The 23,693-nt window shown below is 36.0% G+C and overlaps 2 protein-coding genes across 13 annotated transcripts in view; one reads left to right on the top strand and one right to left on the bottom strand.

The window, feature by feature from the left end:
- MIS18BP1 (MIS18 binding protein 1) overlaps positions 1-8,215 on the top strand; it is a 60,959-nt gene extending 52,744 nt beyond the window's left edge. For 6 of the 9 annotated variants that reach the window (XM_045450875.1, XM_045450872.1, XM_045450877.1 and 3 more), the window contains 4 exons: positions 484-632; positions 5,267-5,354; positions 7,046-7,100; positions 7,283-8,215. In XM_045450875.1, the coding sequence (XP_045306831.1) occupies positions 484-632; positions 5,267-5,354; positions 7,046-7,100; positions 7,283-7,386 (396 nt within the window). In that variant the 3' untranslated portion in view covers positions 7,387-8,215. Of the gene's footprint in view, positions 1-483; positions 633-1,985; positions 2,037-5,266; positions 5,355-7,045; positions 7,101-7,282 lie in introns of those variants that run through there. The other 3 variants (XM_045450880.1, XM_045450878.1, XM_045450879.1) reach the window with 3 other exon arrangements.
- The window catches only part of FANCM (FA complementation group M), a 68,287-nt gene continuing 50,326 nt past the window's right edge, over positions 5,733-23,693 (bottom strand). For 3 of the 4 annotated variants that reach the window (XM_045450870.1, XM_045450871.1, XM_045450868.1), the window contains 6 exons: positions 22,799-22,955; positions 19,532-19,638; positions 18,200-18,766; positions 13,660-14,035; positions 11,486-11,777; positions 10,595-10,904 (listed from right to left, as the gene is read on the bottom strand). In XM_045450870.1, the coding sequence (XP_045306826.1) occupies positions 10,766-10,904; positions 11,486-11,777; positions 13,660-14,035; positions 18,200-18,766; positions 19,532-19,638; positions 22,799-22,955 (1,638 nt within the window). In that variant the 3' untranslated portion in view covers positions 10,595-10,765. Of the gene's footprint in view, positions 5,842-10,594; positions 10,905-11,485; positions 11,778-13,659; positions 14,036-18,199; positions 18,767-19,531; positions 19,639-22,798; positions 22,956-23,693 lie in introns of those variants that run through there. The other variant, XM_045450869.1, reaches the window with a different exon arrangement.

The following is a 23,693-nucleotide window of genomic DNA, read 5'->3' as shown; positions in this document are numbered from 1 at the left end:
GAGAGGGAGACACAGAATCGGAAACAGGCTCCAGGCTCTGAGCCATCAGCCCAGAGCCTGACGCGGGGCTCGAACTCCCGGACCGCAAGATCGTGACCTGGCTGAAGTCGGACGCTCAACCGACTGCGCCACCCAGGCGCCCCAGGACCACATTTTCTATAAACAAAATTTTATTGGCACATAGACATGCTCACTGTTTACATAGCTATGTCTGATTTCATGCTACAACAGCAGAGTTTAATATTTGGGACAGAGACTGTATGCACCACAAAGCTTAAAATATATACTAACTCATTACAGAAAACATTTGCTGACACTGGTCTTTTCACAACTTTGTCATTGTCTCCATTTAACACAATAGAAAATAAGGTTTTTTTTTAGAGGTTAAGGTTCTATTCTATCCCACCCAAAAATATTTAGTGATAATGAGAAATCCCATTCTTAGGGGAGCCTGCTGGCTAGTAAGAAATATTTGTTTTTTAGTTGCCAAGTCTCCACGACAGTGCAGAAGAGGATGATATTCTGCCCAGTATGGACAAAAATCCAACAACTCCATCATCAGTTGTCTTTCCATTGGCAAAAACTCCTCAGTGTCAGCATGTCAGTCCTGGCATGCTAGCCTCTATAAATAGGTAAATATGCATATGATACTGTAATCTCTACATCAGCATTTGGCATTTCATGAGTTGAAGAGAGTAGATGTCAATAATGAGAAGAGGCATCATTAAAAAGGAAATCAAGAAAGGATAGTTTCTAGAAGTAAAGGATGGACAGTTTCAACAAGTAGGGGTGTGGTTCAGTAGTGTAGGGACACACACAGCTCACACTTTACCTCAGGATAATTCCAAATGGATCAAAGTTTTGCATGTAACAAATTTAACTATAAAATATACCTAAAGAAACCTTGGAGGATTATCTTATAATTGTAGATTAGTGACAGTCTTTTCTAACTATGATGCAAAACTCAGAAAACACTAACAAAACAAATGGTAAAGTCAACCAAATAAAAAGTTTTACCCCATACCAACCACCCTAAGCAATCAAAAGGTCAACAGTAATCTGAGAAAAGAACATATGGAACCCATCAAAGGAAAAGGCCAATTTTCCTAATACAGCACTCCTACAAATTAAGAGGAAAAGAAAGCCATTCTCATGCATTACTAGTGAGGAGAAGGTAAATTAGTACAGTCTCTGCAGACAGCAATTTGTAAATATCTATCAAAATTGTAAATACACACAGTCTTTAACCTATCCATACTGCTTTTAGAATAGTGAATGTACAACTTTTTAGGGTATTGTTTATAATAGCAAAAGTCTGGAAACAATTCGAATCCTCACCACTAGGACTAATCACAAAAATTGGGTATATTCTATAGCCATAGAAATTAATGAGGAAATTATTATTACGGAAAAATGTTCACGATTTATTAAATGAAAAAAGGTAGATACCGTGAATTATGTGTTATCATTTGTGTAAATAAGAGCTGTGTATTTATGTATGTATATGTATATACTTGCATATATATGTGTATATATACAGAATTGCTTTCCTTTGATGAAATACCTCTTATAGAATACATAAATTGAAAACGGGTGATCCCTACAAAGAGAAACTAAGATAGCTTGGAGACTAGAAAAGAGGGAAGCTTTTTGAATTTCGAACTATGTGAATATAGAAGCACTTAAAATATATATAAAATTAAGAAAAATCAGGGGTGGCCAGCAGTTGAATGACAGAGAGAAAAAATGGAAAGTAATAAAAATGAGGCCTGAAAATAAGCCATTCTATCTGGCAATCAAGCAGGACAATGCTGTTTTTAGTAAGAGTAATTTCCATGGGGTATGAGGCAAAAGCCAATATTGACTGTGAAAAAAGTATTCATTCATCTCCTGAAGCTTGGTGAAATTTTAATTTGCATTTATTTATTAAAAACATAATTTTTCCCCAGCAATCCATAAATTATTTTTGTTTATTTTTTGTTTAGTATTCATCGCAGGTGAAATTATTCAGAGTATAATTTTGGACAAAGCTTTTGGTAAGCACATTGGCCAAATTATGAAAAGCTTTAAAATACTCATCTCTTTGGCTCTTGGGTTTTGTGAGTCAATTCTGAGGAAATATATTTGGGCAAGTATGTATGTAAATTTGTATGAACAAAGATGTTCATCATGAAACATAATACTGAAAATATAAAAATGACCTAAATGTCCAATAAGTTAAGAAATTAGGATTTATCCACAGAATAATAATAATTAAAAACCATGCCTTCAAGAATTTTTAATGACAAAGAATAGTGTTCAGTAGACAATAGTTTGTTTTTTTTTTAATTTTTTTTTTAATGTTTATTTCTGAGACAGGGAGAGACAGAGCATGAGTGGGGGAGGGGCAGAGGGGAAGGAAGACACAGAATCGCAAGCAGGCTCCAGGCTCCCAGCTGTCAGCACAGAGCCTGACACGGGGCTCGAACTCACAGACCGCCAGATCATGACCTGAGCTGAAGTCAGACATTCAACTGACTGAGCCACCCAGGCGCCCCGACAATAGTTTTTAAAAGCTAAGAAGTTAAATTATATACAATATGATTCCAATTCACAACAGCATGTATTCAGAAAGGAAATTTCTTGACTAAAAACATCACCAGCTATTATCTAGGTTATTGAATTACATTTAAGTGAGTTTTGGTGTATCACTTTTACAATTACAGGAATACATTCTTTTTTCTTATAGACTACATAGTATACATAGTATACATAGACTCATTTATATCATGAATATATTTACTAAAACTTTATTTTAAAAAATGTCTCCTAGGCCTCTACACTATCTCTTGACTCACCAGCTCGAATAGATTACTTCCTTTTTATAATTATTTTAAATAATGAAACAGTTTTTATCACTTCAGAAGTGACTTCTTCTGACAACAGAGTCATGAGGTACTGATCCTGAACAGCTGGCTAGGCTTCTTACTAGCTACGCAGTATTGTTTGTGGTTCACATTAATATCTTAATACAATCACACATTTAGAAATTTCTACGTGTCATACCTTTAAGGTTGCTCCTAAATCGTCATAAAGGAAAAGATCATTGATCAAAAAGGATCTTGGAGCCAAGAGAGAGAATCAGAAGTGTTGTTCAACTGCGATTTACTGTCATAAGCAGCACTAGAAATTGCAGGGAGAAATGAAATAGCCATTCTGTTTGGCTTCAATTTGTAACTCTACTTGTTTCAAGCCTGTTTGCTAAGAATGAGAGGGGAAAGAAAGTAAAAAGAAATGAAAAAAAATTTCATAGTTGGTGTGGAGAATATAAACAAGATGTAACTATGTAGAAATAAAAGACTTGTGAACTGAATTGAAGACTGAATTGAGAGTTTTCATCACCAGGTATATCCTTAAAATGGTTACCTGTGAGATTCAATGTGATGGGGAAGAAAGTGAACAGGAGAAAGGAGTGAGAGGTCTAATAAAAGGGAGTCCAGGGACAAGAAGTCTCTGGATTCTGGAAAAGAGAGGCAGCAAGATAGTGGTTGGAAAGGGCACAAATGGGACAATGAACAGTAAGCAAAACCATAATTTCCTAGAATGCTCATATTCAGTGTTTCCTTTAAAATGTTTGGTTGAAGCATTTTGTCCATTTCTATCAGTACACCATGGTCTTTAAAAATGGAAAAGAAAAATATACCTTTTTGTTGTAGTTTTATTTAAATTCCAGTTAACATAAAGTAATACTAGTTTCAGGTGCATGATATAGTGATTCAGCACTTCTGTATTATCAGTGCTCATCACAGCAAGTGCCCTCCTTAAAACCCACCACCTGTTTCACCCATCCCCCTACCTCTCCTCTGGTAACCATCAGTTCTTTATAGTTGAGAGTCTGTTTCTTGGCTTGCCTCTTTTTGTTTCCCTTTGCTCATTTCTTAAATTCCACATATGAATTAAATCATATGGTATTTGTCTTTCTCTGACCTATTTTGCTTAACATTATACTCTCTAGCTCCATCCATGTCATTGTAAGATTTCATTCTTTTTGATGGCCGAGTAATATTCCATTGTATATGTATACCACATCTTTATCCATTCATCAGATGGACACTTGGGCTGTTTCCATAATTTGGCTATTGTAGATAGTGCTGCTCTTAACATTGGGGTGCATGTATCCCTTTGAATTAGTGTTTTTGTGTTCTTTGGTTAAATAGCTAGTAGTGCAATTGCTGGATCATAGGATAGTTCAAGTTTTAACTTTTTGAGGAGGCTCTTGTTTTCGAGAATGGCTGCACCAATTTGCATTCCCACTAAACGTGCAAGATTCCCCCCTTTCTACATCCTAACACTTGTTTCATGTGTTGCTGATTTTAGCCATTTTCTTTCTCTTTTTTTAAAGTGTATTTATTTTGAGAGAGAGATGAGGACAAGGGCAGAGATGGAGAGAATCTCAGGCTCCGGGCTGTCAGCACAGAGCCCAGCTCAGGGCTTGAACTCATGAAGCACGAGACCATGACCTGAGCCAAAGTGAGACACCTGACTGAGCCACCCAGACACCCCTGATTTTAGCCTGACAGGTGTAAGATGCTGTCTCATTGTAGTTTTGATTTGTATTTCCTGGACGAGTGATGTTGAGCAGCTTTTCATGTGTCTGTTGGCTATCTGGATGTCTTCTTTGGAAAAAATGTCTATTTCTTTTGCCCATTTTTCAATTGGATTGTTTTTTGGGTGTTGAGTTTTATAAGTTCTTTATATATTTTGGATACTAAACCTTTGTTGGATATGTCATTTGCAAATATCTTCTCCAATTCCATAGGTTGCCTTTTAGTTTTGTTGATGGTTTCCTTTGCTGTATAGAAGCTATCTACTTTGCCGGGGGCGGGGAGGGGGAAGCTATTTACTTTGATATAGTCCCAATAGTTTATTTTTGCTTTTGTTTCCCAGAAATATACTTTTTAGAAAAGCTTGGGAGGGGTGCCTGGGTGGTTCAGTCAGTTAAGCGTCCGACTTTGGCTCAGGTCATGATCTCGCAGTTCAAGAGTTCGAGCCCCACGTTGGGCTCTGTGCTGACAGCGCGGAACCGGGAGCCTATTTCAGATTCTGTGTCTCCCTCTCTCTCTGCCCCCTCCCCCACTCATGCTCTGTTTCTGTCTCTCAAAAATGAATAAACGCTAAAAAAATTTTTTAAAGTAAAGCTTGGAACACATTTTAATTTTGTCAACTGCTTTTCAACCTGTGAATAGAAATATGATAATGTTGACAAAATTATTTTGTATTCAAACAGGGATGACTGTGATAAATATGTTTTTCGTATGCAAAAAGAACATAAAAGTAAAGGTGGCATTGTCTGGGGCAATATCAAGAAAAAAACAGTAAGTATTCATTTATTCATCACATCTGTTGATATATTGATAGATGGCAAATTGTGGAGTTTTCAGTTATATAAGTCCTTGCTCTCAAAGTAGTTAATCTTAGAGAAATATAATTTATGGAGGTAAAAATTTGAAGACCACCTTTTCTCCTGATTGTATATTCCTTCTGATCAGGTTATGGCAATTTCTTCCTCCCTCGCCCATGTTGAAATACTGTTACTGTAGCATGCATGCAGTATAATTCTTCTCAGAGTTTCTAAACTAAACACTGGCATTACATAATCACATCCAATCTTTATGGGTTTCATTTGTTCATAGGAAATGGTAGACACTTCTGGGCAGTTTGGTTTAAAATCATCCTGGAGACTAAATTCTTCAAAAGAAATCTCTAAAATTGAAGGTGTAGACAGATTCCATGTTTCTTAGATTCTCTTTTTCCAGTCTCACATTCCTTATGAGAATGAAATTTTGGTTTGTTGCAGAGGACCTGGAATCAACATAGTAAGAAAGACTTGTTTGGCTTCTAGTTCCTATTTTGCCAGTGTGAAGTTAGGCTGCTTTGACAGTTGTTTCACAAGCTTTAATGTGCATAGAAGTCCCTTATGGATCTTGTTAAACACCAGATTCTGATCCAGCAGATTTGAGATTTCTGCATTTCTCACCAAATCCAGGTGTCTATGTTGCTGATCCATGGACCATACTGAGTGGTAGCAAGGTCCTAATCCATTCAGTCTGTTCTGTCTGCATAATGATGAAAAGTTCATATGGATAGATCTATAAGGACTATTCCTATTAATAATTTTTATTTCTCTGCATTTCTGACATCATCCTAAGCACTACTGGGCCTTTGTTTTTCTTAATGGGTCATAATTTGAGTAGCCTACCAAACTATGGTATCTTTGTGATTTAGTCCTATTTTTTCATTAATATTTTAGTCAATGAATGAGGATAGAAAGAGCAAAGGATTTAGTGTCAAAAAATTTTTATTTCAAGATCTGACTGACCATACAGCTTTATAATAAGCTACTTGAGCTTTCTAATCTCGTTTTGTTCATATATGAGTAAAATGTACCATCAGTGTGGGAATCATATTGATTTAATGTCACTGAATGATCTTGAGAGCTAAATGATATAATAGTGTTTTGACTCATTTCAAAGTACATTTACGTCACAATCTGAACACGAGTGTATCTTGAAAATTTCAACAATATTTACTCTTAATACAGTGAATATGCCCTGTCATTTTCTATTCTATTCCATTTCATTTTTAAAGATAGCCAGCCATGGCCAATAGTTTAAAAGCACTGATGTAGTTAAGTCTCCATCATACACTTAAAACTGGTCTATCAACAGTTTAAGTTTTGCTAGTGTCATGGAATGGAATGAGTACCTAGATTTTGACAACTGTCAGAGGCCCATAGACTATCTTGTAACCTCTATAGCATTAGCATTAGTTTGTAATATTTTCTTACAGTTTGCCAGCAGTGGGAAATAACATTGAAGAAGTATTCTTTCTCTGGATAAATTCAACTTAAAGGAGAATTAGATGTTTCACAGATACTTACGTGATTAGGTATTGTTATAGGCACGTGTTCGAGGTACTCAGGGGATGAAGCAAGCTTATTCTGTCTATGTTTGAGGCAGAATTCACAGGAGGTACTATTTAGCTATTAACATGAACTCTCTTACAGGTTGAAACTGAGTTTTCAACTCCAACATCAAGGAAAAAAACTCTGTATAACAAAGGTAATTTATTTATATCTTTCTTTGGTAGCTCAGTTCTATTGTAAGATAGTCTCTTTATTCACATGGTACTAAAATTAGCTGCTTGCAGGTGGACAGACCTATTCAGTTTCTCATTATTTTCAATTTCATTGAAATTACTTTTAGAAGTATATTAATCTTTTTTATTAAATTTCTCTTTACAGAATTAGGAGAACACTCTGGTATTGGAAAACTTTTCACCAATGCTATGGAGTCTTTAGATGAAGAAGAGAAAGATTATTATTTTTCAAACTCTGATTCTGCATAGTATAAATGAGAAAATATTTCCAGGATTTTTGTCAAGAAGCAGACAGTGTATTTATATCTTTTTTTGGAATACATATTATTTTCCTTATAATGTGCCTTCATATGATATTGTGGATTCCTTCTCAAAGGTTTTAGGTGTTTGTATTCAGAGTAAAACATCCTTCTGTAGAATGCTGTTGATACAGGTTACTAAAATATAAGGAAAATTGTTTTGCTTGTATACCTACTTGTATATTTCTGTTTTTTTGAACATTAAAATATTCTAGATAAGTCTCTCTTAAGCATCTGTTTAAGAAAATCATGTCCTAAACAGATTTTTTTAAAAAGCTTCCAAGAAAATGTTGCTACCCTTAAGGGGTAGGGGAGGGGAAATAAAAAGTAGACTGTATTGCTGGCTACAAATTCATGACAACTGTATTAGCATTTGTTACCACTTGATTTTTTCCTTAAAACTTATCATTGGCACAGCTATGAAACCTATGTAAATTTAGTACTTTTATTAGGTAGAATCAGAGAATAAATTTTGTCACATTAAGCCTTATTTACATATGCAGACATTCATAGTTTACATTTGGCCTTAGTATTAAAAAGACTGGATTAGACGTTCACGTAATTGATCTACCATTATAAAGAGTCAAGTTAATATGCCATGTCATAATAAAACATTATTTTCCTCCTTTCAGACAGCTCCTTTGGAAATAAACTTTTTTTAGCTTATTCTGTCATTCTGTTTTAAAATTTGACAATATTTCTCCTCTGGTTACAGTATATATTCACTTACCCTTTCTCTCCAGTTAGATTGTTCAAATAAATTTTGCTTTTAGAACATTTGGATTTGTATTTTGCTGGATCATTGAAATTAAACAGATAGGCATTTTGTTATTGGTTCAGCTTGTTTCTTCAAAAAAATGGCAGAACTTTTAGTAAAACATAATTTTTTTTAAGAATTTAGTCAGTTTATAAAACTATAGGATTTATAGAAACATAAGATTTTACAAGAATATTACAGTTAGACTGAGATCATAATTGTTTCTGCCACAAAGACTTTTAGATGTCTTTGTGGATGGATGGAACAAATGAGGGATTATTTCAGAGTGAAATACTGTTGTAGAACTTAAGTTGCCAGTATTTGGTATAATACCATGCTGCTTATTAATGTTAATGGATAATGTTAACGTTAACTCCTTTTAAGGAGTTAGAAGGTAGTTATATTGAGAAACAAAGGGATAATTTTGATGCAGCACAGACTTAATACAAACCAAAGAGTGTGGCCCTCCTCCCCCAAATTCCCTGTGTCCTATTGGAGCTGCTTCAATGTCCTTCCTAGTCAGTTTTATTGTATCCCACCTGCCAGGTACCTGGTTAGTCCCATCAGATCATAAGTTATGCTAGGAAGGGTTAAAGTAACCTCCAAAGGACACTTAAAAGTGCGCTTAAAGATTGTCAATAGGGCTGAAAGTTCAGTGCTACCAGTAAGAGTATGAAGGCTATTGCAGCTTAAATATGGATAAATCTCTGTACACAGCAAGCATAAGTAAGTGAAATCCTCTAGGTTATGTCCCTCATACCATGTTAACTTATATTTTGTCTGATGGGTGGACACAAAGAATTTGAGCACACTGTTGTCTGCATGGGAGATGCTGCAAGGTGGTCATCTGCCCAAGTCAATGTGAATTTGCTGAGGTAAGGCAGAGAACCACCAAATGTCCCCACCCACATGCACCGCTAACCCCATGTAAGAGGAACAAGAAGCAGCAAAACAACATACTGGAACAAGAAAGAAGCCCCTTTCTTCCTTCTACTGACAAAGCTTAAATCATGCTCACTGTGGGGAGAAATATTCAAAAAGTCCAGTCCATTATAGCAAAGCAAGATACTAAAGGGTAAATTTGAGCCTGAGAGATAAATAAATCAATAGCTGCACATCAGCCAACTTCTAGAACTTCTTTTCTCTCTGGCTTTGACAGAATTATTGAATAGCAGAACTATGAAATCTGTTAGTCTCAGAAAAGAATTTATACTACCCCAAGGAAGCTATGTTTACAATTAGAATAACTTTTTAGTGAAAAATAATTGTATCTAGTTCCTGGGTTCTGGTTCTGGATTTCCCAGTAAACTTGAGTAAGTCACTTGTTTGTGGGCCTCACTTCAATCACCTGATAAGAAAAAAAGCAATTTGATTTAAATGAGCTCTGAAGCCCCTGCCAAGTCTAAGGCAAGGAGAGCTCTCCGCTGTGATGTTGGTTCACCTACCCTACAGTGTAGCAAGAAAAAATAAGACAAACAGAATAAACCCTAAATGGGGGTGTCGGTGGGGGTGGGAATCCATAGTTAAAGGCTGCATTAGCACTAGACTAACTAGAAAGAAGGGCCTCAGATGTTGCAGATATAAATGTGGAGATGTCTGTCTTAAAATATTAATAATATCACAGATACACTGTTACGGGCACAACGAAGTCCCTATTCAACAGCTCATCTATACTAAATTTCCCAAATCTAAGCCAATATCCCACTTCTCTGAATATGGTATTTCAACAACAAAAAAAAGTGTAAAGTGCAGTTCATAATAACAGGATCTGACTGTACTTGATTGAGACACTTTTGGTAAGATGAACATAGTTAAATTTCCAACTCTACTAGTTACTAGAGCATTTATCTCACAATACAGCTACTGCCCAATACACACACACACACACATATATATATATATATATATATATATATATATATACACACACACACACACACACTGCCCTTATCCAATATATAGGTAGATTCAGGACATTGAAAATATTCTAGATATTATGATTTATATATAGGAAAAATTACGACCACTAAGTTGGTGGCAGACACCTCAACCTATTAATGCTAACAAATGGCAACCACAGTACTATAATCTTTGGAAAAATTCTAAAATACGTCTCTAACTCTATTACTTTTAAGTTTATTTATTTATTTTGAGAGAGAGCACGAGCAGGGGAGGGGCAGAGAGAAAGAATCCCAAGTAGGCTCCAATGTGGGGCTCCAACTCACAAACCGCAAGATCATGACCTGAGCCAAACCAAGAGTTGGATGCTTAATCGACTGAGCCACCCAGGCGCCCGCTTTTACTTTCTTAATAGCTTCTTCAGTAAACCTTTTTTTTTTTTTCAATAAAAAAATGAGTTTCATAATCTAGTTAATGAAAACGATTACTGAACGTCAGGTTGTCTTTTAAAATAATTTATAATCTATATAAATAAAAATGTACACCACATAAAACAGATGTGGGAATATTATTTTACATACTTTAAACTGATTATCACAGACCACAGCAATGATTATTGAAATGCATTTAGTATTGTGAGAGTTCTTTCATAACCACACCTTGAGCAGTATCATTATGCATCAGATTGTAGTCTTCCTTGGTTAAGACCATTTGGTAACATTTGCATGTCAAATACATAGTGAAGATATCTATAGATCTCCTCAGCCTTCTGATGAGTTACTTGTGCACATGTGGAGATTTCTTGAGGTGAGCTGAAAAATAAATTAGAACTTTTTGACTTAACACAATATTCTTATTTGCTTAAAGAACACCAAACATAAGCCTTTAAGAAAATCATTTCTTCTAAGCACTTTACATCTAGTTAGTATGTCCTTAGCATGGTTTAAATAAAACACACTTATTCCCTATATTCAAAGTCACTTATAACAATTTCAACATCTTACCTGGGCCTTTAATTTAAAATAATGCATTTTCTAAAATTTTCCTTTTCAAGCAATATAATATTCAAAAACTAGTAAAATCTGCACTGTGATATTTTTCTAGTTTTAGAACTAAACAGCCCAGAAATGTTAGAATGCAAGATCAAATATAAGTGCTGTCTAGCTCTCAGAGGACTCTAAGCTCCCCAAAGGCGGTGCCTATCTTTTCCCTCCATTAACGTCCTCAACTTCATGCAGTGACTGTAACATTGGGAAGCAAAAAGTCTTTACTGAATGAGATACTCTAATACACACTATACATCTTTAGTTTTTTAAATAATATTAAAATTTCTATGAAGTATTTCTAAGAATCATTTTACAGTAACCGTTTAAAAATATTAACACTGACATACCTGTTAGTCATCTTTCTCACAGAAGAAAACCAGTGACACATATTTAATGCAGTTACATAACTTATATTGGGAATACTTAGATAAAACTGAAGTGCTTCACATTTATTTCTGTTCACCACTATTGGAACATGAATACCAACATTCTTTCTTTGTTCTACTAAAGACAGTTCCTTTAGCAAATCTGCAGTTTCTTCTTGGCAGGAACTGAAAAGAACTCGGATTCCAGCCCCAATTAAGGTAGTCAGCAAGTTGTCGTAGCTCTTTGTTCTCCTAAACATCTTGGATGTGTCTCCTAAATATTTCATATTTAGGAAAATGCAAACGTGAGTAACTTACATTAAGTAGAATCATTAATACTATATTTTATATTATTAAAATCCCAAGATCTACAACCATTAAGCAAATTAGTGCCACATTATGCTAATGAGAAACCCTACTAGTAAAGATTTAAAGTGACTCTCAAATACCTGGGAGTTAAAATAAGAACTACCTTTATGAGTGTCTTCAGTTGGTATCAAATAGTAAGATGAGCAGGCAGAGGAGAGCTTATATTCCTAGATAATTCACTCATGAAGACCAAGACCATATTACTTATCTCTACAATTCCTCATAATGCTAGAACTGATAAATAACTCAAGTATTGGCTTGATAAAAAATCTTACATATTTATTCTAAGAATAACTCAAAACCCTGCATACCCATTTTAATGTCATCTTTAACTCTTGCCTCTTAATTTACTTCCTTAACTTTCCCATTCATTTCTTTCCATATTCTACCCTCTATCATTTTGGGGGCACTTTTCATTATGGAAAAACAAAACTTTTTACATAACTTTTCCCCCCCGTAACTTTTGCAATGTTACTTTTCTCTTTATTCCAAATTTATTTCCTTTATAAAGGATATGTTGGTGAAGAAGAAATTATAGAATTTTAGCACTAAGAGAACCCAAGAGATCACTGAATATAAAGCCCTCACTTGTCAAATAAAATAAAGAAAAAAACTTGGTTACTGAAAGTGTGACTTATCCAAGGCCACAGTTTACCAGTGACAGCATGGGGATAAAAAGGTACAATGCTCAATTACCAAACCAATGTTTTACATAAACTATGCTATCTTCTTTTACTATATCCTGTTATGACTGTATAATTCTTGAACTCTTCCATAGTGGCATTTGCCTATATGATTTCACATAATCCTCATAACATTGAAAGATGAATAGGACAAGTATATTATTAATCCCTCAGAGGGAGTGATTTGTCAATGCAACATCACACAGCTGTAGGGACACCAGAACTCAGTGTCTTCTGATTCCATATTCCATGACCTTTACACCATCCTCAGGGCTCCGCCTACAATTAAATATGAGCCACAGAAATCCCCTAACTGAAGCTCCTATGCACCTATTTGAGCTACCAAATAAGAACTCAGTGTGTTCAACTGAACACCCCTTGTGCCTCAAATCTGCTCTTCTCTAATATTCATAATTTCAATAAAGAGCACCACTACCTAACCGCCCAGTGACCAAGAAACTGGTCAACACAAGAGTAATTCTTGGAATGCCTGGGTGGCCCAGTCAGTTAAGCGTCAGACTCTTGTTTTCAACTCAGGTCATGATCTCATGGTTTGTGGGATTGAGGTCTGCTTCAGATTCCATGCTGGTAGCGTGGAACCTACTTGGGATTCTCTCCCTCTCTGCACCTTCCCCATTCATGTGTGCATGTACACACTGGAGCTCTCAAGCTGTCTCAAAATAAATAAACCTAAAAAAAAAAAAAAGTAATTCTTGCCTCCTTTCACCAACTACTGCTAATCCTACCTCCTAAACCCGCTGAATCCTTGTCCCTTTTCCCACTGCTGCCTTAAAGGCGCTAATCCTTTCTGGGGCTCCTGAAAAAAGACATACTGGTTCACTTGCCTTCAGTTTCTCACCCTTCAACTCTCAAACTCATTTAAACACAATGAGTAAAAAAATACAGAAAGAAACCTATTTATGAAACAAAAACATAAACACAATGACTAATGAAAAGCATGGCTTTGTATAAATATGAAGTAACATTTATGAGTCAGGTATTTATATTTTAAGAGTTTTCCACATCCTGACAGTGGAAGAGTGAACTAAATAATAGCTGAGTTCCTTTATAGCCTTATAAACAAAAACATTTAAAAACACAAACCTGTTTTTTCTCTGTCCTTTTCCACAATCACACATATTCTTTCAAACATGCTCTGTAGGTACTGGATCTGGTCAATGAGTTTGTTCTTATTGATACTATTTAACATCTCAGACTGAGACCTCCTTTCTACCACCATGCGGTTACTCACAATGTAATCACAGCCATTTAGAGGACAGACCTCTACTTGAATGCCATGAACTGCTCTTAAGGAAGAAATTACTTCAGAACCAGAAGTGATTTCACAACTATCTACAAGAATACAAGTTCTTTGGCCTTCCTGTGGAAGTATAAGAGAAGCATGTGTGCCAGCCAAATGTGGTCTTGAGTTGGAACAGTATGCCATTGACGTGCTAGAATCCTCCAGGGCACTACCAACCTGCAAAGGTGGAAAATATTGGTATCAGGTTAAATATATATTAGTGCCAAAAACTTCTAACACCTGAAGTTGATTTTTTCTTACTGATAATATTATTTCCTTTTTTTTAACTCTTTTGTTCTTCCTTCAGTATGACCGAAGTGACTATATACATGAAGGACCAAGCTACCACTTCACACCTAGTAGAATGGCTAAAATTAAAAACAAAATAAAACAGTAAAACAAACGTTGTTAGAATGTGAAAAAAAACTGGAACATACATATCTGGTGGGAATGTAAAATAGTGCAGCCGCTGTGGAAAACTGGCGAGTCCTCAAAAGTTAAAGAGAATTACTGTATGACCCAGAAATTCCATTCCTAGGTATATACCAAAAAGACCTCAAAACAGACTCACATACTCATTTGCCAGTGTTCATTAACTTTGGAAAATTCTCAGCCATTGACTGTTTAAATACACTTTCTATCCTTTCCTCACTTCTTAATTCCAATTACATGTATCTTAGACTATAGGATACAATCCTACAGCTCTTGGATGCTCCATTCTGTTTTTCACTCTTTGTGTTTCATATTGCGTCATTTCTACAGGCCTAGCTTTAAGTTTCTTGGTTCTTTCTGTGGCTGTATTAAGTCTATTGATGGGCTCATTAAAGATATTCTTCATCTGGGGCGCCTGGGTGGCTCAGGTGGTTGAGTGTCCAACTCTTGCTTTCAGCTCAGGTCATGATCCCAGGGATCATGGTCTAGTAAAAGGTTGAGATGAGTTTGGGTTTACCGCTATGATTACCCTAGGTACAACCACAGGCTTCAAACTCCCATAGTGTTATTTGGATTTAGGGTGGGACAAGGTTTGTCAGACGATTTTTCCAAATGTTCTCTCAGCTTTCGATTTCTGTTTCCTTGTACCTTAGAGAGGTTCTTTCCTCATACTCTTGTCTTTCTCTCAGCAGTTGACTGCTTTTATGTTACTAAGTGCTTGCTAGCCTAGTTGGAGGGAATGCTAGGTGCATGGGGTGGCATGGTGGCAGGGCAGGAGGAGAGGGTAAGTTCTATTCTCCTACTTCAGCCTGAGCAGGACTTGTGTCTGTCAGTTCCCAAAACAGGACCTTTACAGTGATCCTGCCCTCCCTTCCCAGGGCTGGAGATAGCTAATGATCTAGGCCCAAGATGTTTTCATGCCTCTGTCTCAGGTACAGAACCTTTTTTAATTCTTGCCTTCCTCCATCTGTAAAGGGTCTTCTTCACCTAGGCCCTGAGGAATAGCTATAAGGTCTGCTGGTAATCCCCAGCAGCTTAAAGCTTTTTGTTCTATAAGGGAAATAGGGTAGAAGGAACCAGATGGGGTTTGTTGCCTTTTCCACAATAATTGCTGGTCACTTCCCCCAAGCCGTGGCATCAGCAAGGGAGGCTTTCTCTGATTCTCAATCTTTCCTGTGAACACCCAATGAGTCTATGGAGAAGAGCCCTCAAAAGGTTATGAACTCCCCTTTTGTCTGCAATTCCCAGGGGTTCTAAACTCTCATGCTAGTTCACTGCCTTTTGCAATTTATTAAAGGTTTAGCTCAATTCCTCTTACCAAATTATACAGAGCCCAGGGAATGTCCCAAATCAATAAGTCTCTCTTTGGAGACACTTGTCTTTCCTTAGAAATGAGACCAATTGGTTTTCCTACACCCTCAGCTCCATAATAGTTTCAGATAAAACCATGATTCTGGAGACTATCCGGCTTTTTTTGTTGTTACTAGGATGGAAGAGCGCTCTTTCCAATTTTCTATATCCTAGGCTAAAGATAGAAATCCTAATCATTCAGAAATAATCTTTAAAATAATTCAGTATTCAATTCCAAAAAGCAAAAAATAAATGTAGTAAAGGAAAAAATGGTACTAAAGAACAAAACAAAAGTACTGGAACTACTTAGTTATTTTGAAGTAGAAAATGGCTTCCTAAACATGACACTGAAGTTCAGGAACCGTAAAGAAAAAATTGAGACTGAATAAAAAAGTTACCTTTTCCTATGGCACAAACCACCATAAATAAACAAAAAGGCAAATGACTGACATGGAATACTGTTTGCAATATACATGACAAAATAGATGTCAACTTTTTTTTATATATCTAACAGTTTTTTTACAAGATAGTCTATTTTCTGTCTTCTCAAAACTACCTCAAATTCTTCCCCTCCTAATTTCAAGTGAGAAGAATCATACTACATGGAACCATAGGGTAACAGAAAAAAATTTAAAACACATTTCTGTAAAAATCTATGTGTCTTTTTTCACAGTCCCCAAAGTATTACTAGCCTGAATCCAGTTTAGTTAGAGCATGCCAACGTAGAAATGTAGCTAGTGCTTAGTGGTTTTCAAAGTACTGTTCATAGATCTTTCTCAACTTATAATAAGATTACCTCCCAATAAACCCATCATAAGTCAAAAAAATCATAAGTAGAAAATGCATTTAAAGTAACCTACCAAACATCATAGCTTAGCAAAGCCTAGCCTGCCTTAATTGTGCTCAGAACACTTATACTGGCCTATAGCTGGGCAATCATCTGATATAAAGCCTATTTTATAAGAAAGTGTTGAATATCTCAGGTAATTTCCTGAATACTGTACTGAAAGTGAAAAACAGGATGGCTGTATGGGTACATAAAAGTTCTAAGTGTATCAGCTGTTTGCCCTTGTAACCATGTGACTGGGAACTGTGGCTGCCAACATGATGGGTATCATACCGCAAGTTGCTAGCTCAGGAGAAGATCAAAATTCAATATTTGAGGTATGGTTTCTATAGAATGCATATTGCTTTCACACCATCATAATGTCAAAAAATTGTAAGTTGAACCATCATGAATCTGGGACCATATTACCTACCTTGACCCTTGGGATTACTATCTTTATACTACAGTTGAGGATACTGAGGCTCAGAGAAATGAAGTAGCCTCTATTTCCCCAATGTATTACAAGACTTAACCTAGTCAACCTTGTCCTAAGTATGTCTTGAAGAAATAACTTTGTGCAAAAAAGCCTGGGGACAATTTAAAACTGTAAACTTCAATTTAAGTGCCCCTGGGTCAACACTGAAGCATGTTGCTACAGCACAATGGCCTGAAACACCCGAATACTACAGAGAAATAGAAGGTTAGGTCTGGGTCTCACTCCCAAGATGACAGTCAAGGAAAGGAATCAGTTGTATACAGGTAAGGGATTCCTGTTACTAGACCTTTAATTAACCCCTATTTAACTACTATAACTATAAACTCTTATTAAACTATAAGCCCCTAGAACTATAAACTCTTAAAAACTAAAAGTGGTTTTAGGGATGGATTATTTCAGCAATAATAAGACAAGGAGAAGCAGGAAACTGGAATACTTAGCCATTCTAAAAAGAGAAATTTAAACGAAGGAAATCAGGTAGTATCCCTAACTCTTCTCCTCAATAAAGACAGTTACATATCTGAAGCCTTCAGTGGGGAAAAGAAAAGTTAATCTGTGGGGAATTAGTTCTGAGCATGTAATTTCTGTTAACTTTATCTTGTAGGAAGCCTATTTTCCTATCTCCTTTTCATAAAACTAGCAAGTTTCCTTACAGAGTTTTACTAAGAAAACTGTAATCACACTTAAAAAATTAAAACCTAAAGGCGCACCTTGAGTGGCTCAGTTGGTTAAGCCTCTGACTCTTGATGTCCGCTCAGATCATGATCTCACGGTTTGTGGGTTCAAGCCTCACATAGGGCACTACACTGACAGTGGGCACTATGCTGACAGTGTGAAGCCTCCTTGGGATTCTGTCTCCCTCTCTCTGCCCCTCCCCCACCCTCTTTCTCTCAAAAATAAATAAATAAACATTAAAAAAATTAAAACCTACGCATACTTATACAAATTATCAATATAATTTAGCGCGCTATTTTCTTGTTTGAAGAATTTCACCACTTGCTAATTTTTGTTTGACCTAGTTATTTAATACAAAACACAAAAGAAAGCAAAACAACAGGGGCTCCTGGCTGGCTCAGTCAGAAGAGCATGTGACTCTGGACCTTGGGGTTGTGAGTTCAAGCCCCACATTGGATGCAGAGGTTACTTTAAACAAATAAATAAATAAACTTAAAAAGGCAAAACGACAAAAAAAACCCTTTCCGTAAACATAAGGCTTTTTCTCTAATTTGATTCATACCTTCAAATGAATTGGAAATTTTCTACAGTCCTTCTGTGAATCAACAGTAGGGAATGGTGGTGAAGTAGATTCAATTTTATTGCAGCTCCGAGGTTTGAAGTCTGAGACATCAGAAACTGCATCCTTTAAAGTGAGAGGTATCTGTCCTCTCTGCTTTGGTGACTGATTAACAGTTGGATCAGAATGGTCCTTGGACTGCAATGAAAACCCAAAAGGCACTCTATTGACACAATGGTCCTGCTGTTTGCTCTTATTAACAGTGCTTGGGTTAACCACAAGACTGGATTCTCTTTTATCATTTACATTGTTTTCTTCCTCACTCGAGTCACCTGGTAAAATAATTCTGGATAATTTTTTTTTTGAACGTGCACAATTTTGTCTCATCTCCATTTGTTTTAGCTTTACTGCACGTCTGGTTCTATAGTTTTTGCTCCCACTTGCAAGGCAATCTTCAGTTATTATGTTAAAATCAACACACACTTCTTCTTCGCTTGATTGACTTTTATAAGACTCTTCTTCATCAACACAAAAACTGTCTTCTAAATAGGTTTCGTCTTGCTCAGGAATCTATAGTAAAAATACAAATTAGCATAATATAAATTTCTATCATAAAATCAGTATGTATTTAACATTCTTTTAAGTACATGAAATCTTTATGATTATTTCACTTACTTCATTAATTCAGTCACTTGTGCTCAACTACCATAATACTGAGTATATGCTTTATGGAAAAAAATGGGGAGACTGGGGTTATAAAAAGAATGATTTACTCTCTAGAAATGTACAGTCTCTTGTAGGTAGCCAGAAAAATAAACAATTTATAAACAATGTGATAAGGGCTACATAACAAACACAATGGAAGTACAGAGATACGAACATTACACCAAGCTGAATACTGGCAATTTATTAACAAAGAAGACTAATGTGAAAATGTTGTCCGTCCATAAATCAAAAATAATCTATAATTTTAGAAAATAACATCTTTATAAAAAATAATTTTCAAGACAAATAAAAGAATAAAAGAAAAAATAAGAATTAAAAATTTAACTCTTATGATTAAATTCCATTCACTTCTTTTAAATATTCTCCTAATTGGAAACCAATTCAACAGTATATTCTAATTAGCTCAAATTAAAGATAGGGTAATTTGATCAAATTAGGACTAAAAGGGATTCTGAGAATTCATTTAGTCCACCTTTCTGAGTCAGAGCAGAAATTATCCCAAATAGCTCTGACAGTCCAGTACTAGAAACAAAATGGAGACTTCATTAACAGGAACATATCTCAACATTACCATCAGGAAATTCTCCACTGTATTTCTATAGTTCATACCTGTGAGAAAATATTTATGTTGTTATGCTTCTTACGGACCATTTTATACCGACTGTTCATCAGTGGACTACGCAAAGACTTCATGTAAATAGCTCTCATTTCAGAATCTGTATAAGATAGTAAGAATTTCAAGTAGCAGAATTATTTAAATGAAAACTAACTTTGACCTATTCCAAATTCACATAATTCAAACCTGCAGAATTATTTTATACAAAAGATATTTAATGTATAACGAAACAAGTTTAAAAACAATTATTAAAAACTGTAAAGTTAGTTTTGCCTTCAAAATCAGAACATCTGGTTGCATGATTGTGACAATTCATTTAAGCTCTCTGCCTTAGCTCTGAAAATGAATATTAAGGTAGTGTCTTTTCATGAAAAATAAATGTGTATGAAAATCTGAGGACTGTACTTGACTTACAGAAAGTACTAAATAAAACACAAGACATCCAGGCAAAAAAGAAAACATATGCTTAAAGACATCAAAAGACACAGCTAGGAGGTAAGGTCGTTTCATAACTTGCTGTCAAGCAAAAACTGGGAAAAACATGAGTTTGTATTTATGTGTACTTTCAGGGTTATAATCAGAGAGCAATTTTATTTTTGTCTCTCATTTTCCATTACATTTTTTGGAGTGATTAAATTAATCAACTTAGGTTATTTTCAAGGCTAACACTGCTAATTTAATGACCGCACTGCTTGGAACAAGATGTATAATTTTTTCTTTGAATAATATTCCCCTTCCCTCCATTCCATAGCATAGCTATCAACTACTAGGTATCCTCCTGATTACCTATCCACTCCTTACTCATGCTAAATCCCTATAAACTTAGGGAGACTTTACTTCTAGTTTCTTATTTAGAAGGACTCAGGATCTAGGAGCTTTCAGAGACTTTTTTTGTTTTATAGATTTTTTTTTTTTTTTGGTAGAATGTATATACAATAAAATGCATCCTCCTTCAGGATACAGTTCTGTCTTGACAAATGCATCACATGACAGACAATCTATTTGCTGTCCCTGCTGTTTTTACCTTTTCCCAAATGTCATACAAAAGAAAAAAACAAAAACAAAAACAAAAACAACAACTTTGAAATCCTACATATTTAAAAAAAATTTTTTTTAATGTTTATTTTTAGAGAGAGTGAGAGACAGAGCATGAACAGGGAAGGGGCAGAGACAGGAGACACAGAATCAGAAGCAGGCTCCAGGCTCCAAGCTGTCAGCACACAGCCCAATGCAAGGCTCAAACTCACAAACCGTATGATCATGACCTGAGCCAAAGTCGAACGCTTAACCAACTGAGCCACCCAGGCATCCCTGAAATCCTACATATTTTAAATGCACTACGTCTAAATAGAGTTTCAGGGATGTCTGGCTGGCTCAGCCAGAAGAGCATATAACTCTTGATCTAGGGGTCGTGAGTTCAAGCCCCATACTCAGTGTAGAGATTATTAAAAAAATAACTTTTGGGGGCGCCTGGGTGGCGCAGTCGGTTAAGCGTCCGACTTCAGCCAGGTCACGATCTCGCGGTCCGGGAGTTCGAGCCCCGCGTCGGGCTCTGGGCTGATGGCTCAGAGCCTGGAGCCTGTTTCCGATTCTGTGTCTCCCTCTCTCTGACCCTCCCCCGTTCATGCTCTGTCTCTCTCTGTCCCAAAAATAAATAAACGTTGAAAAAAAAAAAAAAATTAAAAAAAAAAAATAATAACTTTTGAAAAATTAAAAAAATTAAAATGGAGTTTCAGATCTCCTTACTCCCTATCCTAAGGGCTCCACCTGTAGCCTGCCTAATATAAGACAGCAACAACTATGTCCTTCCTGTTGCCCAAACACACTGACTCCTTTTTTTCTCTCAAATCCATCAGGAAAACCTGGCAGCTCTAAGTATCCACAATCCAATCTTTCTGACCCTGGCACTGCTACCACGTTGGTAAAAGACTGTATCATTCCTCAGATTACTGCAATGAACTTGTAATTGGTCTCTTCTCCCACATTTGCTCCCCTGAAGACCATTCTCAACAGTAAAGCTGGAGTGATACTACTAAAATAAGTCAGACCATGAGTTGGACATTGCTTGTTGCCGTTGCATCAATATTCCCCACCAGATTAATACTGCAAACCTTCAAAAGCCGCTCTGTTAATGAACATTAAGGGCATAATACTGAGAAACCTTATTCTGCAAGTCATATCAGTATCAAGGGCATAGTACTGAGAACTTAAGTCTCTAAAACCTTTTTTTTTTTTTTCTTTTTTTTTTGAGAGAGAGCGTGAGCAGGGGAGGGGCACAGACAGAAGGAGACACAGAATCTGAAGCATGCTCCAGGCTCTGAGCTGTCAGCACAGAGCCCAATACGGGTCTCAAACCTGAGAGTACAAGATCATGACCTGAGCTAAAGTTGGACGCTTAACCAACTGAGCCACCCAGGTGCCCCTAAAACCTTTTTTTCTCTCAAGTAGAGCTTGGGAAAATTTGCTGTATTACATCATATCAGAGAGTACAGGAGAAAAATAAATGGCAAGATCTGTGAAAGATTAGAACACTGAAAATCTCACCAGAATCTTTCCTATTTCTATTACAGCCAATCCGACTCATCTGTAATTAATATATTATATATAAGATCTGCTCAAGCATTGTTTGGAGAGACTGTTTTCCAAAAGCAGATCTCTCTTACTTGGCAAATTTAATAAATTTAGGTTTGTATCTCACCTGTTTTTAACATTCAACACTGCTCAAGTCCTCATCTCCTTCTAATCTTTGATCAAATATCATCTTCTCAATGAAGCCTACCCCTAATTACCTTATTTAAAGTTACACCATGTCCATTGTTAATACTGCTAGCTCCTCCCACTCCAAATCCTCATCTCTTTTTTTCATTTTTATGTAAACTGTTGTGTATACTGTTTATCTCTTTCCATTCACATGGAAGCTTCATAAGGGCAAGGATTTTTGTCCACTGATACAGCTTTTTCAAGAACTTTACACAGTACCAGCACACAGTAGTCACCAACTACTTGTACAATGAACATATGACACTGAGCCAACCAGGTCATTCTGGTAAGATCTGATCAAATTAGCAGAAGCCTATAAGCAACCAAGTCTAAAATAAAGCAAACATTACAGAATTTGAATGAAAGTGACCAAATATTTCAGACATACCAAATTTTCTTCCTTTATAACTCAAAGATCTTTAAAAACTAAAATATTTAAACATAATCACGTTAAAAGCACTGAAAACTAGAAGAAAAAGAAGGATCATTATATCATTTACCATTTATATCCTGTGAAAGTTGAGTTGCATCATTTAAGAAGTCAAGTAATGAGGAATCTTGTTCATTTTCTGACTGATCATTTTCATCTGATGAAACATACTCTGCTTCTCCTTGGGAAAGTTCTGCTTCGTCATCTAAAAACTGTCTAGCTGCAAGCTGTGACAAATTAGAAAACAAGGAAACACACTTAAGAAAATAATTTACTTTCTTACATAACTGGAAATAGTTTTGTAAAATGGATTTCTTGCCAATGCTTTAAAGAAAAAGAAAACTTCAAGAAGAAATGCCAAAGTAGCATACCTATTTAAATTTTCCTCTGATAACTCTACTGTAAGTAAAATACAGTACAACTCAGCATGTCAGCTTGCTGGATGTTTCTTAATAAGCAGAGAGTTTCCCAAGTCTTCTGGCTAATTTTTTCCAGGAAAAATACTGCACCACAAAAAGGTTGATTACGAAAAGAAAAGGTGTAGGGGTGCCTGGGTGGCTCAGTCGGTTAAGCGTCTGACTTTGGCTCAGGTCGTGATCTCGTGGTTCATGAATTCGAGTCCTGCATCAGGGTCTGTGCTGACCGCTCAGAGCCTGGAACCTGCTTCAGATTCTGTGTCTCCCTCTCTCTGCCCCTCCCCTGCCCTCACCCTTGCCCTCTCTTCTCTCCCTCTCATAAACATAAAAGGAAAAAAAAAAAAAGGTGCTGAGGATTCTTTTCCAAGGATTTGAGTATCGCATAGACATAAGAAAAATGATGTACTGACTGTAAAAACAAATAATCTAAAACTCAGATTTCTGTCTCTGTATTTTTTCAGTTTGAATCTTAAATTTTCACTAAAGTTTCTTCAGTCATTCAAAATAACAAAGCACTGAAAGATAATTTCAAAACATAAAAAGAAACTA

This window comes from Leopardus geoffroyi, chromosome B3 (genome assembly GCF_018350155.1).
Source record: "Leopardus geoffroyi isolate Oge1 chromosome B3, O.geoffroyi_Oge1_pat1.0, whole genome shotgun sequence".
NCBI lineage: Eukaryota > Metazoa > Chordata > Mammalia > Carnivora > Felidae > Leopardus > Leopardus geoffroyi.
This window is presented reverse-complemented; position numbering and strand designations above follow the sequence as displayed.